This window comes from Pseudopodoces humilis, chromosome 19 (assembly GCF_049639895.1).
Source record: "Pseudopodoces humilis isolate 2021_Gansu_Grassland_sample_001 chromosome 19, ASM4963989v1, whole genome shotgun sequence".
In the NCBI taxonomy this organism is placed as follows: Eukaryota; Metazoa; Chordata; class Aves; order Passeriformes; family Paridae; genus Pseudopodoces; species Pseudopodoces humilis.
The window spans coordinates 6,357,926-6,376,685 of NC_142218.1; the positions used below are offsets into that span (position 1 = coordinate 6,357,926).

Genomic DNA, 18,760 nt, shown 5'->3' on the forward strand with positions numbered 1-18,760 from the left:
GCGAGCGGCGCTAGCCCAGCATCACATGGGCTCCTGCCAGCCCATCGCTCCGGCTCCCCGGCCGGGGTGGGCAGCGCGGGGCGGTGGGCTCGGGGTCACGGCAGAGGCTGCTGCCGGCTCCGCCGGGGCTGGGGCTGGGGCTGGGCTCGCAGCCCGTCCCCGCTCGTGGCGGGGCTCCCACGGAAACGTGCAGGCATCGCTTCAATAGAGGAGGCAGCAGCGGAGGCTCCTGCCTGCCTGCCAGCTCGGCAATCCGGGGCAGCTCCAACCCCTGCGGCTCCTGAAGAACATTTTTCAGCAGAGATTAAGATTTTTTTTATTATTATTATTTTTTACTGATTTAGATATGGCGGAGGTGTAATAAATAGCCACGGTGATGGACACTGGCTTTAAAATGCCTAGAAGGTGTCCTGCCTGCTTTGCAACCTTCACTAAAAGAAGGAGCAATGGCTCTTTAAAGGTATTCGATTACTTTTGGAGAGCACAAATTAATTTCTGCCTATTGGGTGTTATGTAGCCCATACAGGGGCAGAGCCCAGGAGCCTTTGGTGTGTACCAGAGCCAGGGATGCCTGCCCAAGCTGGACAAAGTAGGCACAGCTGGGGGTCGCTTCCAGAATCAGCAAGGTGTGTCACAATTCCAAACGGGCCAGGAGACTCGGAGAGCATTGGGGATTCTGGAGCTGCTGCCCTATGAGCATCACCCAGAGGTTTGCAGGTACAGATGTGTAGGCAGCTGAATACAGTGACCTGGACATCTGGACTTGTGCTTTATGACACTTGGCTTTGTCATGCCCCATTTTCAGCAATCTGGGTGCCTGGAGATATTTTCCCACCCTTGGAACTATTGCCAGTGCCAGGGGATAAAGCCAGTCCAGCTGGGGGTGTTGTAGGGGCAGGTTCTGGTGAGGATTGGGACAGGCTGTGCAGGCACAGGGAGCCAGCCTGTGTCTCAGGGCTGTGTGGGGGCTCTCAGTGTGAACCACTGGGGCTGGTGAGGGTAGAAACAGGAAGGTTTAGAAGAGCTGCTTCAAGTGGGGAAACTGAGGCATGCTTCACCCAGGGGCACTGGAAGGGAGCAGGGCCAGACTGGCACCCAGCTGCATAAATATAGTGCAAGGAGCAGTTTTCTAGGGACTGGGAGATGAAAATGAATTGTTTGTTTGTTGTGATGTTCTGTTCCTCGGGGTGTGCAGGAAGGTGATGAGAGGGGTGAGGCTGGGGAGTGCTGTGTTCTGCCCTGGCTCCTCCTTCTTCTCTCCCCCCGGTAGGCAACAGCCCCCAGTAACAAGCTCTCTCCCCAGCCCAGGTCTTCCCAGGTCCCTGAACTGGCCTCAGGGTCACCCACAGGGACAGGCTCTTGCTTGGCCTCTGCCCTGGGGCTGCAAAAACAAAGGAAAACTGAGTTTTGAAGAGCTGGCACCCTCATGCAGCACCAGCCTGCCCTCTGCTCCACAGCTTCCCCTCCTCGCAAGCATCTTTGGGGGCTCTTGGCACTGGAAGGGGACGCGGTGGGTGTAGAAAAGGCAGGGAGCAGGTTGTCCAGGCAGCAGCTGTTCTCCCTGGATCGCTGTCCGGAAGGCCCCATCTAGCGGTACATTTTGTGATGAATTAATGCTGCGCCGTGGGGAGTGAAACATGACAGGCTGCTGCATCCCTCTGGGTCCTGCAGGTACACGGTGCCTCTGTAGGGACCTGCTTATTTAAGCTGGGTTTTGGTTTGTTAAACTGAGCAAGGCTTGAAGGGCACAAGGGATGCCAGCCCCCTTTAGGGGTGTCCTGACCTTGTGTGACCTTGAGATCATCCCCAGCTCTTCAATACAGCCTCCCTGACTGCCAGGAGGGTCGGCGTGGGGCTGCCCCATGGGATGCTGAGCTCTGGCAGACACTGGCAGAAGGTGCCATGGGAGCAGGATTGTGGCTGCTGGCCACAGTTTGGAAATCCCGAATCCAGGGGAGGTTCTCATCTCAGAGCTGATGCAAAGGTTACAGAGATGAGAGAACAGGAGGATGGTCACGGGACTTTGCAGGCACAGACGAACCCTCCCTGTTTTAGAAGGAGAGGGTGGAAAGCAGGCTCTAGAAACGGCTCCATTGATTTTTTTTCCCCAGTGGCCTGATTCGGTGTCTGCCAATGTAAAGCTCAGCTTGGATTCAGAATTTGGCTTCTGTAAGGCAAGAAAGAAATGTCATTGATCCAGGGTGCCCTTCTGCATCCTGCTTCAGTTTAACTAGTCCTGGAAGTAGAGGGACAAGGAATTGTAAAGTGCTGGGAGTGGGGAAGCTACTGGAAAACACACAGGCTGGGTCTGCTGAGATAGGAACTAGAGAGGTGGGATTGGATTAAACTCCTGGGAGCACTGCAAATCCACTGGTGCTTTCTCAGAACATTTCAGACATATTCTGTAGATTGACTGGGAACAGATCCTAGAGCATCCACACACAGAAAAAAAAACCCCAGGATTGTTGGGGCAGGTACAGCAGCAGCGGGGAGCAGTAGGGCTGCATTCAGCACTGTTTCTACCAGGGCACCTCTACTCATCAATCAAGCTCAAGGTGCTGTGCAGGCATTCCCAGAGAAGATGCAGTTTTCCAATAAATCCTGAGGTTTCAGGCAGGCAGCAGAAAAAAGTCACTGCGTTATCAGAGTGATATGGATGAGCTGAACTGAGAAGGTTTTGATGGAAACAGTAAGTTTGGGCCTCTCTTAGGGCCCATCATTCACCCCCAGGAGTTGGTCTGTGCTGTGCAAATGTCAGCAGCAGTGTTCCAGTACATTTACTGCAAACCTCACAATTGCAGTCAAGAACCAAAATATCTGCCTTGCTCTGCCACAGGCAGCACTAGATGTGCTTAAACACTAGCAAAAACAGGGGTTCAGGCAGAAAACAAAACAACTGATTTATTGTCTTTTTTCCCTTTTCCTTCCTCCTTCACTAGCAGTTTCCAGCCTCCACAGGACACCGTGGAAGTGTGCCCTCAGAACCTGCTCTCAGGCTTTTCCCTCCCACCTGGTGTTCTGGCAACCTGAATTCACTTCTCAGCCCTCAGTTTCAGGGTTTACTGTGGACTGGTTTAACCTCCACAATTTCCCAGTTCCTCCTCTCTGCCTGGACACAGCAGGTCTGTGGCACATTGTCCTGCTCCACTACTGAAAATGTGCCCTTCCAACACTGTTGATCCAAACTGGGTTTATGTAACACCAGTCCAGACACTTCCTGGGGTTCTGCACACTTTATTAAAGAGCAGCACAGCAGAAACTGCCCCAAGGTGACCTTGACCAGGCTGCCACTGCACATTTCTGCAGAAGGGCCTTGCTGTGCCCCTCAGTAAGGCTCCAGATACAGTGAGGAGTGGGGATAACCAGTACCAGGCTTACAGAACCATTTCTGTGCACGTGGAAGAGCTGTGCCTCAGCTTCACACACGTGGATTCTGGATCAATGCTGGCAAAGAGGCAGGGAAACTGTTATAAGGGAAAAAACCCTCTGTCTAGCAACAATTCCCATGGTTTTAAAGAGGGCACAGAACCAAAACGTGAATAAAAATAGGAGCAGATACCCTCTGCTGAAGCAGAAACACCCTTCAAAAAATAGCAGCAGCAGCAAAGATAACTGGTACTAAATATTTATGTTTAAAAGCAAAGTACATATGATACCAGATTTTCTGTAGGGAGAAAGAAGGGAAAGTGGAGGAAACCCAAAGTGTGTGTGGGTACTGCAGGATAGTGCTGGAAAAGGGAGGTGACACAAGAAAATGTAGCAATCAGTTACATTTAATTTGAGTAAGAGCAAATACTGCATGCTAAATATATGCATGAAACTTAAGAGCAAAATTAGTTGTAGCTGTATTCTTATGTTTCTTGATTTATTTGGATTTTAAATCTCAGCTTCCTGGACTTGTAAATTTTAGGGATGGTGAGAATAAAATCTACAGGGATTATCATTAGAATGTCTGAGCATTCTCCAGCAAAGAATACAAGGCCAACTGTCCGCATCTGCTTTTCATCTATTTATACACAACTGCTTGTGACTCCTTGGCTTCCCGACCACTCATTTTTCAGCATGTGAGTAAAAATTACAGTATTTTACTCAGACATGGTTGTTGAGCATGTTCAGATGACACTGAAACTATAGTTTTGTTGTGTTTTGGTTGTTTTTTTTTTTCTTAAATAAAAAGGTCTTGAGGGAAGATGAATATAAGTTAAATTATTCAGACTTTAAGTTGCTGGGTTTTGACAAACATTTATTAATGCAAGTCTCGGCAACAGAATTTTTTATTGCAGTATTTTCAACCAGCAGGAATGTCATAGCTCTACAGCACAAAGCCAGGATGATACACACATCTTTTTCACCCCCTTTCCACACCACTTTGTGTATCAGATGTGCTCAGGAACATCCTGTATAGATGGTTCAACCCTCTCCACTTCTGAGACCGCACAGCCCAAAAAAACCTGATAGCCTGCTTCACTTCCCCCTAAATTATTCCATCTGTAAAGCACAAATAACAAAATATATCTTTACTTCTAAGAGCTTCACTTATCTGCAGAAAAATAGAACTGCTTAAGAGTGAGCGAGTTAGATTGAGGAAGGGTCCAAGTACACACCTGCATGTTCTGGACCTCCCAAAAAATTCCTAAGGAAGAAGCATTCACAACTTGATCCAAATAAAGAAGAAGCCAGCTAGTGTTCAAGGAAAGGAGATACATCCTATCCAAAATGCTGAATGCCTTCTCATCCTTCTCTCTAGAGCAGGATAAGGAGGATGGAGCTGTAGCTGTGAAACTTTTCTCTAAGTACTGAGATACATTAAGAATGAACATTCCAAACACTTCAAAATATCAGAAAAAAAAAAAACCCTACAAGTTTTTTGGTTTTGTTTGGGCTTTTTCCAAAACATAGTGAAAACAGCATACAGAGCTTCAATATTCACAGCACAAACCAAAAACCAAACAGAGCTCATTTGATCTAGTGTGCTTTTGTTAAGGTATTCAGAGACTTTAGTGCACTCTTTTTAGAACTAAGCTCAGAAACTATATTTAATTTTTCATTTTATTAGAAAACTAAACTGTATGAGGCAAAGAAACATTTAATCAAACACACAACAGTGAAAACATGGCACTGACAAGGCAATTAGCCCAACCATTGTAACAAACTCTGCTTCAGGATTCTCTAGTGCTTACAGTCAAGTATACATCATCTCTGCCATGTGAGACATTTTCTTGGGAATATATAAGTAGTATTCCATGTATCCCGAAAGATCTTCAATAGTCACGTCATCCACAAAGGCTCGAGCTTGCTCAGAACAAGACCTGTGAGAGCTTGCTGAGGCTGTCCCAGAGGGAGATCTGTTCTGGAGGGAGTGGGCATGGACTCCCAGGACTGCCTTCTCGCACTCGGACAGGACGCTCCGCAGCCCGGAGAAGGAGTACACCTCCATGGTGCACCACTGCTTGCACTGGCACTTCTTGTCCGTACAAGGGCACTGCCTGCCCTTGCTAAGCATGGATAAGGACTGGAAATCTGAGGTTTGCTTAGAACGCAAGCTGTTCTCAAAGGATGAGGAGAGAGCAGGGCAGTTCTCCCCCCTCTTCTGCAAAGGCTCTTCGGCGGTGAAAGCTTCCAACGGTTCAGTTCTGTCGTTACTGGCCTCAAGGTGAGAATCCTGCCCGTCCTTCGTGCCATGTTCTGCTGGGACAAAAACATCTGAGCTGATGATACCCTTCGAAGTGTCTGCCTGGGGTTTGTGTTTCAGCTGATTGTTGGCTTTCATGTTGCAATAGGTGAACTTGGGAGGGTGCAGGACCGGAGACTTGGAGCGCCGGCGCCGCGGGACCCTTGCCGATCCTCGGGAAGGCTTTCTCACACACCTGCAGGGTTCAACAGGTGAGCAAGTGGGTAACTCCAGAATATACACTACAGCTCAGTCACCTCCAAAATGTGATTAAAAACATTTTACAAGATTATTTTTCTGCTTGGAAGTACCAGATGACTGGTCACTTACAATCTCTGACAGAAAACGTGGCGGACTCTGAAGAAATTCGGGTTCCCCCAAAGGAAAGATACATACAAGGAACTCTTATTCAAGGTGCTTCCCCCCAAGTCTTCTTATTCAAGGTGCTTCCCCCCAAATCTTCTGCCTTAAGCAGATGATACTCTGTCATCCCAAACTGAACTGTAGTGCAGAACCTGGATCAGTTGGAGCTGCTGGCAGAGTCACACTGAATATCCAGGTACTTCAAAAGCAATAAAAGAACCCAAGAGTGAGGTGAGAGGGGGTCACAAAGGTTTAAGACTTGCAGAAAAGTACTACAGATTAAATCAACAGAAAATAAAAGTTTTGGGAACCCTCTCTAAGAGAAGATGCAGTACTGTTTTTAAAGACTTTGATAAATCCCCTTAAAAACAACGCATCAGTTATGGAAACATTTTGTGATAGAAAGATATCTTGAAGCAACTAATTGACAACAACTCGCACTGAAAGCATCCTGCAACTGTTCAATGTGTCATGTTTTACCCATGCCACGCTTCCTTGGAGCTGGCAGTCTGCTGCTTGGCTCCATCCATGGCTGCTCTTGTCGTTGTTCTGAGAATCATCCCGTCGCCCACGGACAGAGCTGCAATACATCTGGGTAAAAAGGGAAATGCCACATCACAGAAATGCCTGAACATATGGCTCCAGAGGCCCACATTCAGCCTATGTGCTTTGGATGCTCAGCTAAGCCCATCAAATTTGGTGCACTGACTCCTTCTGTAGTCAGTGGGTAGAAACATGGCCATATAGAGATTTATCCGACCCCTCTTACTATACTGGCCTCGTCAAATGGCTAAAGATAGGTGAGATAAAATGAAAGGCAGCCAAAATGACCAGAGGTTGATGTCATGCCCTATTTGTACTAAAATGACGCATTAAAGGAATGTAAACTGAGGTTCCAAACGTTCTTGTCAGACAAGAGTCATTAAAGATAGTCTCCTACTCCTCTTAAATGCAAAGTCAGGCACCTGGAGCAGCAGGCTGAGGGGGAGTCAGTGGAGAAGTGGATGAGGTACAACAGGCAAGGACAGATTACTGATTTATTTAGTTCTCATTAAGTTTTTGAGTGGAGCATGGAGTGAAAAAATCATCTGACCCTGGAGGTCTAGATCACAAACATAAATGCCTCAGCACATGGATCTGTATTTATAGTTATGATGGCTGCAGGTGTGATTTTAAACATGGGAAATTGTAAGAAATGAGGCTGAAATTCTATCAAACAGCCCAAACACTCTGCCCAAAGTTAATCTTAACTGATTAGTCACAAGATTTGAGCTGTTCACAACACATGCCTGCAAAACAAGATCTTTTTATGCCTAAGATGTCATCAGGAATCAACCAGAAGCCCACACAGTCTGCCAGTGGTACTACATCAAAAGTGTTATGATTAATAACCATAGTTCCATGATAGAGAACAGCTATTTTTTTCCACATTGCTCAGAAGATCTCCTGAAGCAGAGAAATTAGCAGCAAAGCAAAATATATTTCCACATGCAGAGGAAATCCTGAATTCACAGTGTTGATGGCTGTGGGGATGAATTCACAAGGTAACACTGTCAACACAAAACTTCCTCTTGTGTTTGTAAATTCCCAAAAGACTTCAAGTGAACTGTCTCAGAGTGTTAGACTGCATAATTTTATCACTGTAATTTTATTACACTACATATTATCAGCACACCCAGTATCTTACTAAGTTTTTAGTGTAAGAATGTCTGCAGACATTTTACTCCACAAAATCCCCCGAAATCAGAAATGATCAGAGCTCATATTTAGCCTGGCCCTTCCCAGTGAGACTGGGCTCCCCAGCACACTCTGAGGTGGTGGTGCTGTTGTCCAGATGCCTTCCAACCAAAATTTTGTGCACTAAATAAGGGCTTATAACACATGGACCAGTGTTTACAGGAACAGAGAAACAAATTCTGTATTGCACCAGGTGACTACAGCTACAACAGTTGAAAGTGGGTTCACTGCTTTAAGTGAGTTTTTTCATGTTTACATGCAGTTGCTGTGTGATTTCAGTTGGATATTAGTCAAAATCACACTGTAATAAAGTACTGCATTGCATATTAGACAGTTATAATGACTGCATTTCATCTGAAGTGATGCAGTTCAGAGAGAGCAAAGAACCTTGGAGAGCAAATAACGCTTCACCAAATGGCTTTTCTTTTTGAAATGTAAAATAATAGAAAACAAATATAAATATGTAATAAAAACCTGACAAATTACATTGCCTTTTTTGTTGCTCACTTACCCTGCTGCATCCACTCTCAGCTTCTTGAATGCTGTTTGTAGACTCTCCTCCTCTTCATCTTTAGCTTCCAAGTCCATTGAAGTGCTCTCAGTGGGTAATCAACCGTGCCATATAGAATAAACTGAAACACAGAAATTTGGATTTCATACTGAGGTTTGAACACAGATGGTCTGCACAAAACTGGCTGACACCATGATGGGTGCTCATTTTTCCGTGGGCAACATCACTGCCTTCTGACCAGACCCACCCTGAGCTTTTCACTGTGAACTCCAAAGTCTGAGTTTTCCAGAACAATCACAGCCTCTGTTAAAAATATCAAAGTGTCTTTTAATCAATGGGTGAATACAGATCCTAGCAACCTGTGTAACTTTGAGCTGTGAGCACAGCACCTGCAGCAAAGCTTCAGAAAGGTTTCAGGAGTCGCAGGATGGTTTAGGTTGGCAGGGATCCCTGGAGGTCCCGCTCCCTTGCTCGAGCAGGGACAAGCCAAGCTGGTTTCCCAGGACTATGTCCAGGTAGCCTTTGAATAACTCCAAAGAGAAACACTCCAGCGTCTCCCTGGACAGCGTGTGCTCAGCCACCCTTAGAGAAAAGCGTTCCCTTATGCTCAGGCAGCGTTTCAGTGTGTGCCCACGGCCCCTGCTCCGGTCCCCAGGCACCAGTGAGCAAAGCCCGACTTTCCTCTCCGTGCCCACCCCTGAGGCATTCCCCCTTTGCTGAGATCCCTCCCGAGCCTTCTCTCACCGGCAGCAGAGCGGGGGCGGCCAGGCACTGCCGGGCGCGACAGCCCCGCGGGGCCGGGACCAGCGCCAGGCCCGAGCCAGGCCCGCGCCCGCCGGAGGCTCCACCGCCGCGGCAGCCCAGCGCCAGCCCCGCTCCACCACCTGCCCCGGGGCCTCCCCTCGCCGCCCCGCCGGGAAGAGCCGCGGCGGTCCCTGCGCTGCCCCCCGGCCCCGCAGCCGCCCCTGCGCTGCCGTCCCGCCGGGCAGAGCCGGGCGCGGGGATCGCGGGGACCGCGGGGCCGTCACTCACCCACCGCCGCCTGCCCGGGGCGCGCAGCACAACAGGACGTGACGTCACCGGCCGCGGGGGCGCGCCCCGGCCCCGCCCGCCCCGCCGGGTGCGCGTGCGCGAGCGGTGGCGGTTCCGGGGGGCGCCGGGCCCGGCCCGCGGAGCGCGGTGAGTGCGGGTCCCGTCCTGTCTCCGTCCTCGTTCCCGTCCTCATCCCACTGCCCTGCGCGGGGCCGCCCTTGCTCCCCCGGGGGCCGGTGGGCTCCGTCGTGTCCCCGCGGCGAGACCTTCCCGCGCGGTTCCCGCTGCCGGTCCCTTCGTGAGGGCGGAGGGCGCTGGGGGAGCCTCGGCGGGGCGCGGGGCGGTGCTGAGTCACGGGCGAGCCCCGGAGCTGGGCCGCGGGGTAGCGGCGGGGGCTGCTGGGGCTCCCCGGGGCGCGGGCGAGAAGGGAACTCCGAGCGGTTAAAAATATAAAATTAAAAAACATGAAATAAAAATTAAAACCACGAAAGTTCCTGTCTCGTGGGCTGCCCCCTGGGGCCGCGGCCCGGAACGGCCGGGCTGTGAGCATCGTTAGCCCGCAGGGGATGGATGAGGGGCCCGTGGCCGGTCCGTGCTCACGGCGGGAGCTCACTGGGGCTGTAGTGCGCTGGTACCGGGAATACAGCCGAAAATACAACGGCAAAGAAAAGGTGTGTGTTTTCCCGGGAGGTAAAAAACGTAAGTTTCAGTGTGTTTTTTGACGCGGTAAACGTTGCCTGGTTTTCACGTTAATTTTTTTTTTTTAAGTGTGTGCTATTTGGCTCGTGCGTCTAAAAATGCTTAAGCTTGTACTTTGCTATCACCCAGTGAGACTTTTATCTAAATAAATTCCGCATTGTTTTGAGGGTTTGCAGTGTTGGTGATGAAGGGGAGCACGATGAAGTATTTAGTCTAAAAACTGGTACTCTGTTTTGAGTAATGTACAATGGTTTTAAAACTTTTTACTTTTATATTCCCGCTGAAGTTACGTAATACAGGAGTTTGCTGTTTAAAAAACCCCAAAGTTATGTAGCCTGAATTTTTTTATTTTTTTTTTTCAAAGAGTCATCTGTGGATGACTTGGGGATCAGGGAATAAAAGTGAAGTAGAGACCATCTGTTTCACCAGAGCAGTAGTATTTGTCTAAGAGAAAATATTAAATAGTAACTTGCTCAGATGAGCATCATGTTGTCAGCGTTTAAGCTTCTTCCTCTCCTGTTTACTCCCTGTCTGACTCATTGGACATCATGTGCCTTGAAATTGTTATGATACATTATCCTTCTGTGTGTGTCATAATAGCTGTCTGCAATCCAGAGCACCCAGGTGAAATCACAGCACAGTGAGCAGCCAGAGCAGCAGTGGGGAGAGCTGCCACCTCCAGCTGGAGTGAGAGGGTGGGGGAACAGAGATTATTATTATTATGTATCCCCATCCCTCCTCCTAAGTAACTGAGCTGTAGAGCTTTAGAAAAAAAGGTCTCAGTGAAAAGAGGGTTATTTTCCTTGCTATAAAAAAAAGCTCATGCAGGGCTGTGCACTTCCCTTTGCTGAAGTTCATGGGGTTCCTGTTGAGGTCCCACTGGTGTTTCAGCCACTCATCCCAGGCTGGTGACATCAGCAGATGTGGTGAGGGTACCATGGCACATCATCTAGATTGGTAATGAAGATGTTAAAAAGGACTGGACAGTCCTGACCCTGGGATACACCACTAATGCCTGACCTCCAGCAAACCCAAAGAGCATCAAACTTAGAGAGATTTGAGATCCTTTGTAGAAAGATTAAATGATGGCCAGTGTAGATTTAAAAAAAAAAAAATAGCCAGTTTTTATAATTATTTTTTTTATTATTTCAAGCAAGGCTTTCTGATTGCTTCTTTTATTTGTTTATATTTGTACTTGTTCACAAGCTGATATTGGAAAATTTTAACAGCTATTTGTAACCATAATACCGTGTTCCAATAGGACCGTATAACTCTAGTTGGGACCTTGACATAAAGTCAAAAAGTTTTGTTTGACTTAAAACTTTTATCTTGTTTTAAGAAAAATCTCTTGGTTTGGGTTTTTCTTAAAGTGTGTGTGTAACACTGAGTCCCAGATTTGGAAGGAAGAGTTGTAGAAAGTTGACTGTTTCTAATGGTGTTGTTCCTTCTCACTTTGACCTTTTCCACACTTATTCTGGTAGCACTGTAAGACAAGTGGAACAGTCTGTTTGGGCTGTAATGTACGTGCAAGATGCTGTTGACACCAAATTTGATTTTGAATTGTTAATTCACCTACAGTTGTGCAGAAGACTGTTTGTTTCATTCTTGGGTATCATATTCATATTCTTGTTCTGAGTCAGCTTTCAAAAATGTTCTACAAGAATGACCTCAGCTTTGTGTGTTCAGTGTGCTATTTTGAGTTTCTTTTCATGTATTATGGTGCTGCTGGGCAACTAATGTTTTTAGCAAGGATTTGGCCCTTATTTTCATGTGTCTTTTTTTTTGCTTGTAGCAGTACATGGTAATTCTATCACCTTCTGGCCATCCCAATGATGAAATCAGAAGCTAAGGATGGAGAAGAGGAAAGCCTGCAGACAGCATTCAAAAAGCTGAGAGTTGACACAGCTGGGTGAGTAACACCACAGGGAGGCACAGACTTTAACATCTTACAAATGGACTCAAAGGGAACACCCTTGCTGTGAAATTTGAGGGAATGAGGTAATTGCAAAAGGTTAGGCATAGAAAGCTTTCATTGTAGTTAAACAGACTGAAATTCACTACCTGCAGACTGCACTTCTTAAGGAATTGTAAATTATTTGATTGCTGTCAGCTTGCAGCATGGTTGAAAGAAACTTCACAATCATGATCAGCTGACAATGTGCTTGAAATGAATTTTGGCATGAATCTGGCTGCCAGAGGTTACCAGTACTAAAGTCCATAGAACTAGGAGTCCACTGTCAAAGTTAGTGTATTGCCATGGCTCTGAAGGCCTGTCATGAGAATAAAATCACATCTTTTCCCAGGAGAGAAACTTTCTTTCCATGTCAGTAAGGAAGAGCGTTAGATTCAGTGCATCATTCCCACACAAACTATTTTCATTGCTGTCACAAAATTTATATTTATAACCAAAATCACTAAATGGGAAAGAATGCTTTTTGTGTTGTCTTGGTTTGTGGAGATCTGACACGTGCCACTACACTCTCCCAGGTGGCAGAACACAAGCATCATGTGTCTTCTGTTGGTAATGATAATTTTTACCTGAAATTAAATAAAGGAAGGCTTCCATATAATGTTTTTTTAATCTGGTTACCATCTTGATGCTGCCTTACCTGGAATTACCACAGAGCTGAGATTGTGAATAGATGGGCTTCTAAAGTTACCTTTTGTTTAAGTAATTAAACTCATTAGTAATGAATTATCTCTCATTTCTTCAGTATGTCTAGTACCATCCTCCAGCTGGGCATATTTGATTACTTCGGAGTTTTTACTGGTGGCTTTTGATATCATGTTCTGTATTCATTGTCCTTTAAATGGAAATTAATTTGATTAATAGTTTGGATTCTCTTAACCCCATCCTAGATCAGTGTGTGGGGACTCACTTTCACTTTTCAGGGAATCTGTCCTGTTTACAAACTAATTTAACATAGCATTTGGAAAACAATTTCCTTGGGATTTCCACTGTAATATGTGAAGTCGCAACTTGAAAGAATTGTTCTTGGGTTATTGCAAGTCCTTCAAAATGAGAGTGTGGAATGAACTTACAGCACCAGAAAGTTAAGTAAATCTCCTAAGGTCCCTGCTTTGAATAGAAGTTGAAGGTCTGACACAATTCTGTGTCTCTCAGATGATTCAAATTGCAGGAGTATGAAGAGTTTTAGCTTAGGTTAACAGGCTATGTTAGACAGAGGCTTAAGTGTTCTTCAGCTAAACAAAGTCTATTTATGTCCAAAGGACATTTATTTTTAGGAAAGAATGGCTTATTTGTCTCTGGAAAAAGAGATGTGTTTCTTCAGTGATGGTGTTTCTGCCCTCCCCTCTCCTGGGAAGCTGAAATTTGGCCATTGTGTGTGTTTGTCACTGACACGCAGGGTTGGCTCTGCAGTGGAGCTGTGAACGGCATCTCTCGGTTAAAGGGTCTGTTATACAAACCTTGGAGATAGGAGCGTGTCAACACTCATCCTTGTGATGTGGGTCCTTGTGGGCAGGTCTTTTAAGATGTGTTCTAAATGATTTGGAGCAATATTTTCTGGGAAAGAAGATACACAAAGGTTTATTTTTGTAATCATAACGTTAACCAGTGTAGGCTGTTAACTCTTTATTCTGTCTCTCACAGATGTACCTCTTCTCTCTCTGTGGGTGATGGGACAAGTCCCAGAGCAATAGTTAGAGCAGTGGCAGATGAAACCAAACCTAAGAATGTGTGTGCTTCTAAGGAAACCTGGCATGGGTAAGAGAAGCTTGAGATTATCAGACTATTTTAAATGATACTGCATTGAAAAGGAATGTTAAGTAGACAGTTTCTGGGTGGTGCCCCTCTAAACAAAGGACCTGAATTATCTTTTCCAAAGAACTTTCTAAAATACACCACCTTTTTTTCTTCATGTATGACTGCTATTCTTTACAGTTATGTGAAATGAAAGGAAATGCTGGCCACCTGTAGGTGGCTAAATGTTATAGATATTTCTCAATGCAAATGTGAGCTGCTGGTTTTGAATCAGACAGTCATGAATGCATCTCTTTCAATCGTTTTTTGACACTGCAGAAGCTGTCATTGTGCCTTGGGAACTAGATTAAAATAAAGAATTGGTTTCTAGAGTATCTCTGCAGAACTTCATGCTCATCTGAAACAAAACTGTCCTTTGCCCTTGAATCATTAGTTTTGTCCTCTTTTCTTGTGCTTTGTCCTTCTTGTAGAGATTGTTTTGCCATGTTTCACATGCTTTACTCATTTTCTGAGCTTTAAAGCCCACTCTCTGAGATGCATTTCTGTGGTGTTCCTTTTATACTGTATACAACTGCTTGTCTAGAGCAAAGTCAAATTCCAAGACAGTATAGCCTGAACAAATACTCCAAACCTAAAGCTCGTGCATGCAATATAAATGCATATATAATGCATATAATGCATAAATTGCCCAGTGTTACTTATAACTCAGCAATAAGTATTTTGGTGAATCTTCATTCTCTTTGTGTCTTTTCCTGGCAGGTCTATGAAGAAGCCCTCGAGAGGAGTTGTGAGAACTCAGCGTCGCAGGCGTTCCAAGTCTCCAATCCTTCATCCTCCAAAGTTTATCCACTGCAGCACAAAATCACACTCCACATGCAGCCAGCTGGTGCAGAAGAGCCAGGCTGATGCCCAGGAGGACAGCAGTGGGTTTGGGATGCCAGTCCCAAAGGAACCTTGTGCACACGAATGCTGCGGTGTCGCTCCGGACGCTGGCCAGAAGGGAGCTGATGAGTCTTTGGGAGTTCCTTTTGCACAGTTGACATCGGAGAACACACAGGAGAACTCTCCATCTGCAGCTTCTCCAATATCCAAAACAAGCCTAAAGACTACAGAGCTTTCTGACTTCCAGTCTATGTCCAAGCTGAACGCGAGTGAGCCGTGTGCATGTGCAGATAAAGCCTGTCAGTGCAAACTGTGGCAAGATATGGAAGTGTACAAATTCTCTGGCTTGCAGAACACCCTCCCACTGGCACCTGATAGAACGGTTTCTGAGGATCACTCCCAGCCTTTGCCATCAAGAACTCCATCAAGTTCTCCACGCTCTTGCTCTGAGCAAGCCAGGGCCTTTGTGGATGATGTGACAATTGAAGATCTTTCAGGATACATGGAGTATTACTTGTATATTCCAAAGAAAATGTCTCACATGGCAGAAATGATGTACACCTGACAGCAACGAGCACTAAAACCAGGAGGATGGCTGGTTAAAATCTGCCCTCAGGCACGTGATGTGAATATGCAACCCACTCCCTGCTCACTGTGCTTGCAATAAAAACACTTCTTTGCATCTCAGCTGATGTTGATTATTTAAGCTGGACAACCAGTTTAGTTTCAGCATTATAATTTAAGCTTGGAGTAGATAATGTGGTAAATGAACCTAGAGCATACCTCCCTGTACTTAGGAGACCCAACACTTAATTCTACTTTATTTCCAAAGTCCTCTCTGCTTTGGTGGAGAGGAGTTCCTAGATTGCTTGATGATTAGAGCTCTTGTGAGACACCTGGTGTCATTCTGCTCCTTTGAAACCACTTGGACCTCAGGTTGTAAGACTCAGGTTTGTGCTTTTGGATACTTGTGCCTTTGATTTTATTTCATAAAGGAGCCAGAAAATTGAGGTACTGCAAATAGTAAAGACAAACCAAATACAACTTTTCTCACCCTCAGCAAATAATATTATTTGATGGGATACTCCTTTTCTAGACACTCAGAAAAGAGACACTGTGCTGATGCACACTATGTATGGAGAGCTGCTTGCTTCTGTAGAAGTAAATTCCAGGAGAATTTGAAGCTGGACAGGGCAGCTAAAGTGATGATGGTTTAGAAAGATGGAGACACAGTGCTCAAGATTTCCCTACAGCTGACAACTGTTCACTCCAGTCTCTGGTTTTTAATGCCTGTAGGAAGGGTAATACTTGGTCCTATAGAGCAGGCTAATAAAGAAGCTAAAAAAGCCCCAAAACTGACAGACAGTGTACGAATAAAGACCAATGAAACAAGGAAATTCTGGTTTGGTCTCCATAACAAATACAGTGAGCAGAGCCCATGCCCTCACTTTCCTTTGGTTAACCACAGCAGCAACTCCCCTCGAGAATGCAGGGTGTTTCTCTTGCAGACAAGTCTCTAAGGCCTGTTGGAAGTTCAATAAAAGGTTTGCTTTCCACTTTTCCAGTAATAGTACCTTATATGAATGTCTAGCAAAGGAGCAGCTGATCAAATAATAGAATTTGTTGAGGGGGAGAAAAGTTGTGTTTGGTTTGTTTTTACTATTTGCATCACCTCAACTTTCTGACGTGTAAGATGTGGAGAAGAAATGGAGACAAACATTTTCCTGCAAAATCATTTGGTGTTACTCTTGGGGCTTTTTTGCAATTTCTGTAGCAGCACCTGGTGTCTTAGAACAAGTGGCCGTGTAAGTTTACTTGTTTTGCCAGTTCTAAAGTGTCAGCTACACTGTGCAGAACGTACCTGGGTCCCTCCCACACCTCTTCCTGTACTCTGCATTTCTGCTACCTGTGTTCTGAATTCAAGGCAATGTTTTGGCAGCTGTTGTCTACAAAACTGGGCTACAAAGTGCAGCGTGACTTTATTTCTTAAATAATTATTCTTAACTGTTCTCAAATGCAAATTCCAACCACAGCACCGTTGTGGGTCTGAAAGTGCCTTTCAAGACTGCACTGCTTTTACCATTTCATTCATTAGTGACCACAGACCTGTACTGCAGGGTTTAGGATTGCACTGTCCACTGCTCTGGACTGTGTTAAAGTGGATTGAAATCCAGGAGATGTAAAAATAGAAAAGTGAGCTGGTGCTGACTGGAAAGGGACACGAGCAGTGCCACTAGAGGTCAGCCCCAGGCTGGGTCTGGCTGCTGCAGCAGGCTCAGCCTTCGGGGAGAACGGGAGTTTTTCTGCCAAAATGAAGACACGAGAGCAGCTCTGTGTGGTGCTTTTGCGCACACAGACCGTCAGTGCTTTCTGCAGTCTGTGTGGGTTTGTTGGTGGTCAACAAAAGCTCTTTAAATGCCAAAATCTGCATAAGTTATTAATGTTTAAACAAAGTGTGCAATCAGTTCACGACTGTGATGTGTAATTAGGAAAAGTTGCTAAGTAAATAATTACATAGTCCTGAACTTGGCATCCTCTTGGGACAGTTACGACATCTTTGGGCTCATAAGTGCTGGAACACCATGGAATAGAAAACCATGAGTTGCTGCAACTGCTGCCTTAACGCTTTGTCTTCTGTTACCTCAAGGTGTTTTCAGATGTTTTGGTTTTTGCAGAAACCATAGATCAAAACCTTCTGGTTTTGCTTTGAGAAAATGTGAATTTATGTTCCTTAATCATGCAGCAAGAACCTTGAAAACTTGCCTAAGCAGTCTAAAAACTTAGTTTAAAACAAAAAAAAAATTAACTTGAACCAGTTTCAAAATCTGACTTTTTTTTAAGGAAGGCTTTAGAGGGCTGGTTCTGCCAAGTGGCACTTCTGAGTCATATTGGAGTCCATTACCAAAGAGCTCATTCCTTCCTGTGGCTGAATAAAAGTGAAGCCCTTTCTAATTAAATTTCTAACTTGGTCCTTCTCACCTGTGCCTGCAGGTGTTCTGTGTTTATGCTGTCCATACACAGAGCTTCTGTCACAGTTATATATTGTGTGGCTCCTCTGTACCTTTTCTTCCTACAAATGCCAATGAGGAGGTTGAAAGCAGAAAAACTGAGTCCGAGCCCACCACTGTCTGTGGCAGCTTTGCCCCAGAGTTCAGTGGGGTTTTGGGATCTCCCCTGGAAGGGCTGGTAACATCCCACAGCTCCTGCAGCTTCTCAGCGTGGTGGTCAGTAAGGGAGGGTCATTTCTCCATGGTCTTGCTGGGACAGTGTCTTTAGGAACAGGATGGGTGTGCTGTTACCTGGTCTTTCAGTCCTTGTCCTCTGCCATCCGCATTTGATGACATTATTACACACAAGGTGTCCTGTCACTACTCCGTGTGTCTGTGACACAGACTGAGTGTGCTGGCTGTTAAACAGAAGGAAATTTGGCAAGTTTGTTGTTTGGGAGAGGGGTAAATGACTACTACTGAACTTCTTTCATTACCCTAAAGCAGCTCTGCAAAGTCACTTTTGGAAGTAGCAGCGGGGCTGAGTGAGCTGCTCGCTGCACTCGGGTGGCGGCTGTGCTCTGGCTCCTTGTTCTACCCCTGCCCAATTACCCACGGTGTGAGTGACCTGGCCCCGGGCACTCCGTCCCCGCATCCCGCGGGGCTCCGGCGGAGCGGGACAGCGGCTGCCGGCCCGGGGGAGCGCGGTGGCCCCTTCCCAGGCTCTATTTTAAGCAGACATTTACTTTCCCAGCCTCTTCTCCGCCTGGATCCCTGCCCGGGGCGGGGGACGGCGGGGGGGTGGGATGTGTCTCTCCCCTCCTTCATAAAAGGGCCCCGAGGCGGGGGCCGGGCTCCAGGGGGGTTATTTTTGGGAGCAGCTCCTGGGATCCGATGGCCTTGTTAGGGCAGCGCTGACCTTTCTCCCGGCGGGGGAGGAGAGCGGGACGGCACGGGGCGGGCGGCGGCGGCCGGGCGGGGGAGAGCGGCCGGCTCGGGACCCCCATCCCTCCCTCTGCCGCGGGGATCGGGACCCCCATCCCTCCCTCTGCCGCGGGGATCGGGACCCCCATCCCTCCCTCTGCCGCGGGGATCGGGACCCCCATCCCTCCCTCGGCCGCGGGGGCGGCTCCCCGGGCGGCCGATGTCCGTGC

The 18,760-nt window shown here is 46.6% G+C and overlaps 2 protein-coding genes across 9 annotated transcripts; one reads left to right on the plus strand and one right to left on the minus strand.

The window, feature by feature from the left end:
- Window positions 1-4,258: 4,258 nt before the first annotated feature.
- On the minus strand, window positions 4,259-9,380 carry LOC102109725 (oxidative stress-responsive serine-rich protein 1-like). Of its 3 annotated transcripts, XM_014254251.2 has the most exons (5): window positions 8,672-8,854; window positions 8,530-8,585; window positions 8,283-8,403; window positions 6,515-6,625; window positions 4,259-5,867 (listed from the first exon to the last, which is right to left on the minus strand). In XM_014254251.2, exons 3-5 carry the CDS (start codon window positions 8,357-8,359, stop codon window positions 5,183-5,185), a joined length of 873 nt encoding a protein of 290 aa, XP_014109726.1. In that variant the 5' UTR covers window positions 8,360-8,403; window positions 8,530-8,585; window positions 8,672-8,854; the 3' UTR covers window positions 4,259-5,182. The 3 variants fall into 3 exon arrangements, with proteins under 3 accessions (XP_014109726.1, XP_005524746.1, XP_014109727.1); XM_005524689.3 differs by lacking the exons at window positions 8,530-8,585; window positions 8,672-8,854 and adding an exon at window positions 9,315-9,380; XM_014254252.2 differs by lacking the exons at window positions 8,530-8,585; window positions 8,672-8,854 and adding an exon at window positions 9,027-9,149.
- Window positions 9,381-9,386: 6 nt separating this feature from the next.
- Window positions 9,387-15,306, plus strand: LOC102109902 (oxidative stress-responsive serine-rich protein 1). Of its 6 annotated transcripts, none has more exons than XM_014254214.2 (4): window positions 9,387-9,461; window positions 11,806-11,922; window positions 13,627-13,740; window positions 14,497-15,306. In XM_014254214.2, exons 2-4 carry the CDS (start codon window positions 11,843-11,845, stop codon window positions 15,182-15,184), a joined length of 882 nt encoding a protein of 293 aa, XP_014109689.1. In that variant the 5' UTR covers window positions 9,387-9,461; window positions 11,806-11,842; the 3' UTR covers window positions 15,185-15,306. The 6 variants fall into 6 exon arrangements, with proteins under 6 accessions (XP_014109689.1, XP_005524747.1, XP_014109690.1 ...); XM_005524690.3 differs by having other exon boundaries at window positions 9,405-9,461; window positions 11,809-11,922; XM_014254215.2 differs by lacking the exon at window positions 9,387-9,461 and adding an exon at window positions 9,482-10,013.
- Window positions 15,307-18,760: the final 3,454 nt, after the last annotated feature.

What these genes read in the sequence shown, in the direction of transcription:
- LOC102109725 (XM_005524689.3), bottom strand. Translation starts at nt 8,359, where the DNA reads ATGGACTTGGAAGCTAAAGATGAAGAGGAGGAGAGTCTACAAACAGCA. An exon ending in CTGAGAGTGGATGCAGCAGG is followed by an intron (nt 6,626 to 8,282) that starts GTAAGTGAGCAA and finishes CTTTTTACCCAG; the next exon opens with ATGTATTGCAGCTCTGTCCG. An exon ending in TCCAAGGAAGCGTGGCATGG is followed by an intron (nt 5,868 to 6,514) that starts GTAAAACATGAC and finishes TGAACCCTGCAG; the next exon opens with GTGTGTGAGAAAGCCTTCCC.
- LOC102109902 (XM_014254214.2), top strand. Translation starts at nt 11,843, where the DNA reads ATGATGAAATCAGAAGCTAAGGATGGAGAAGAGGAAAGCCTGCAGACA. An exon ending in CTGAGAGTTGACACAGCTGG is followed by an intron (nt 11,923 to 13,626) that starts GTGAGTAACACC and finishes TGTCTCTCACAG; the next exon opens with ATGTACCTCTTCTCTCTCTG. An exon ending in TCTAAGGAAACCTGGCATGG is followed by an intron (nt 13,741 to 14,496) that starts GTAAGAGAAGCT and finishes TTTTCCTGGCAG; the next exon opens with GTCTATGAAGAAGCCCTCGA.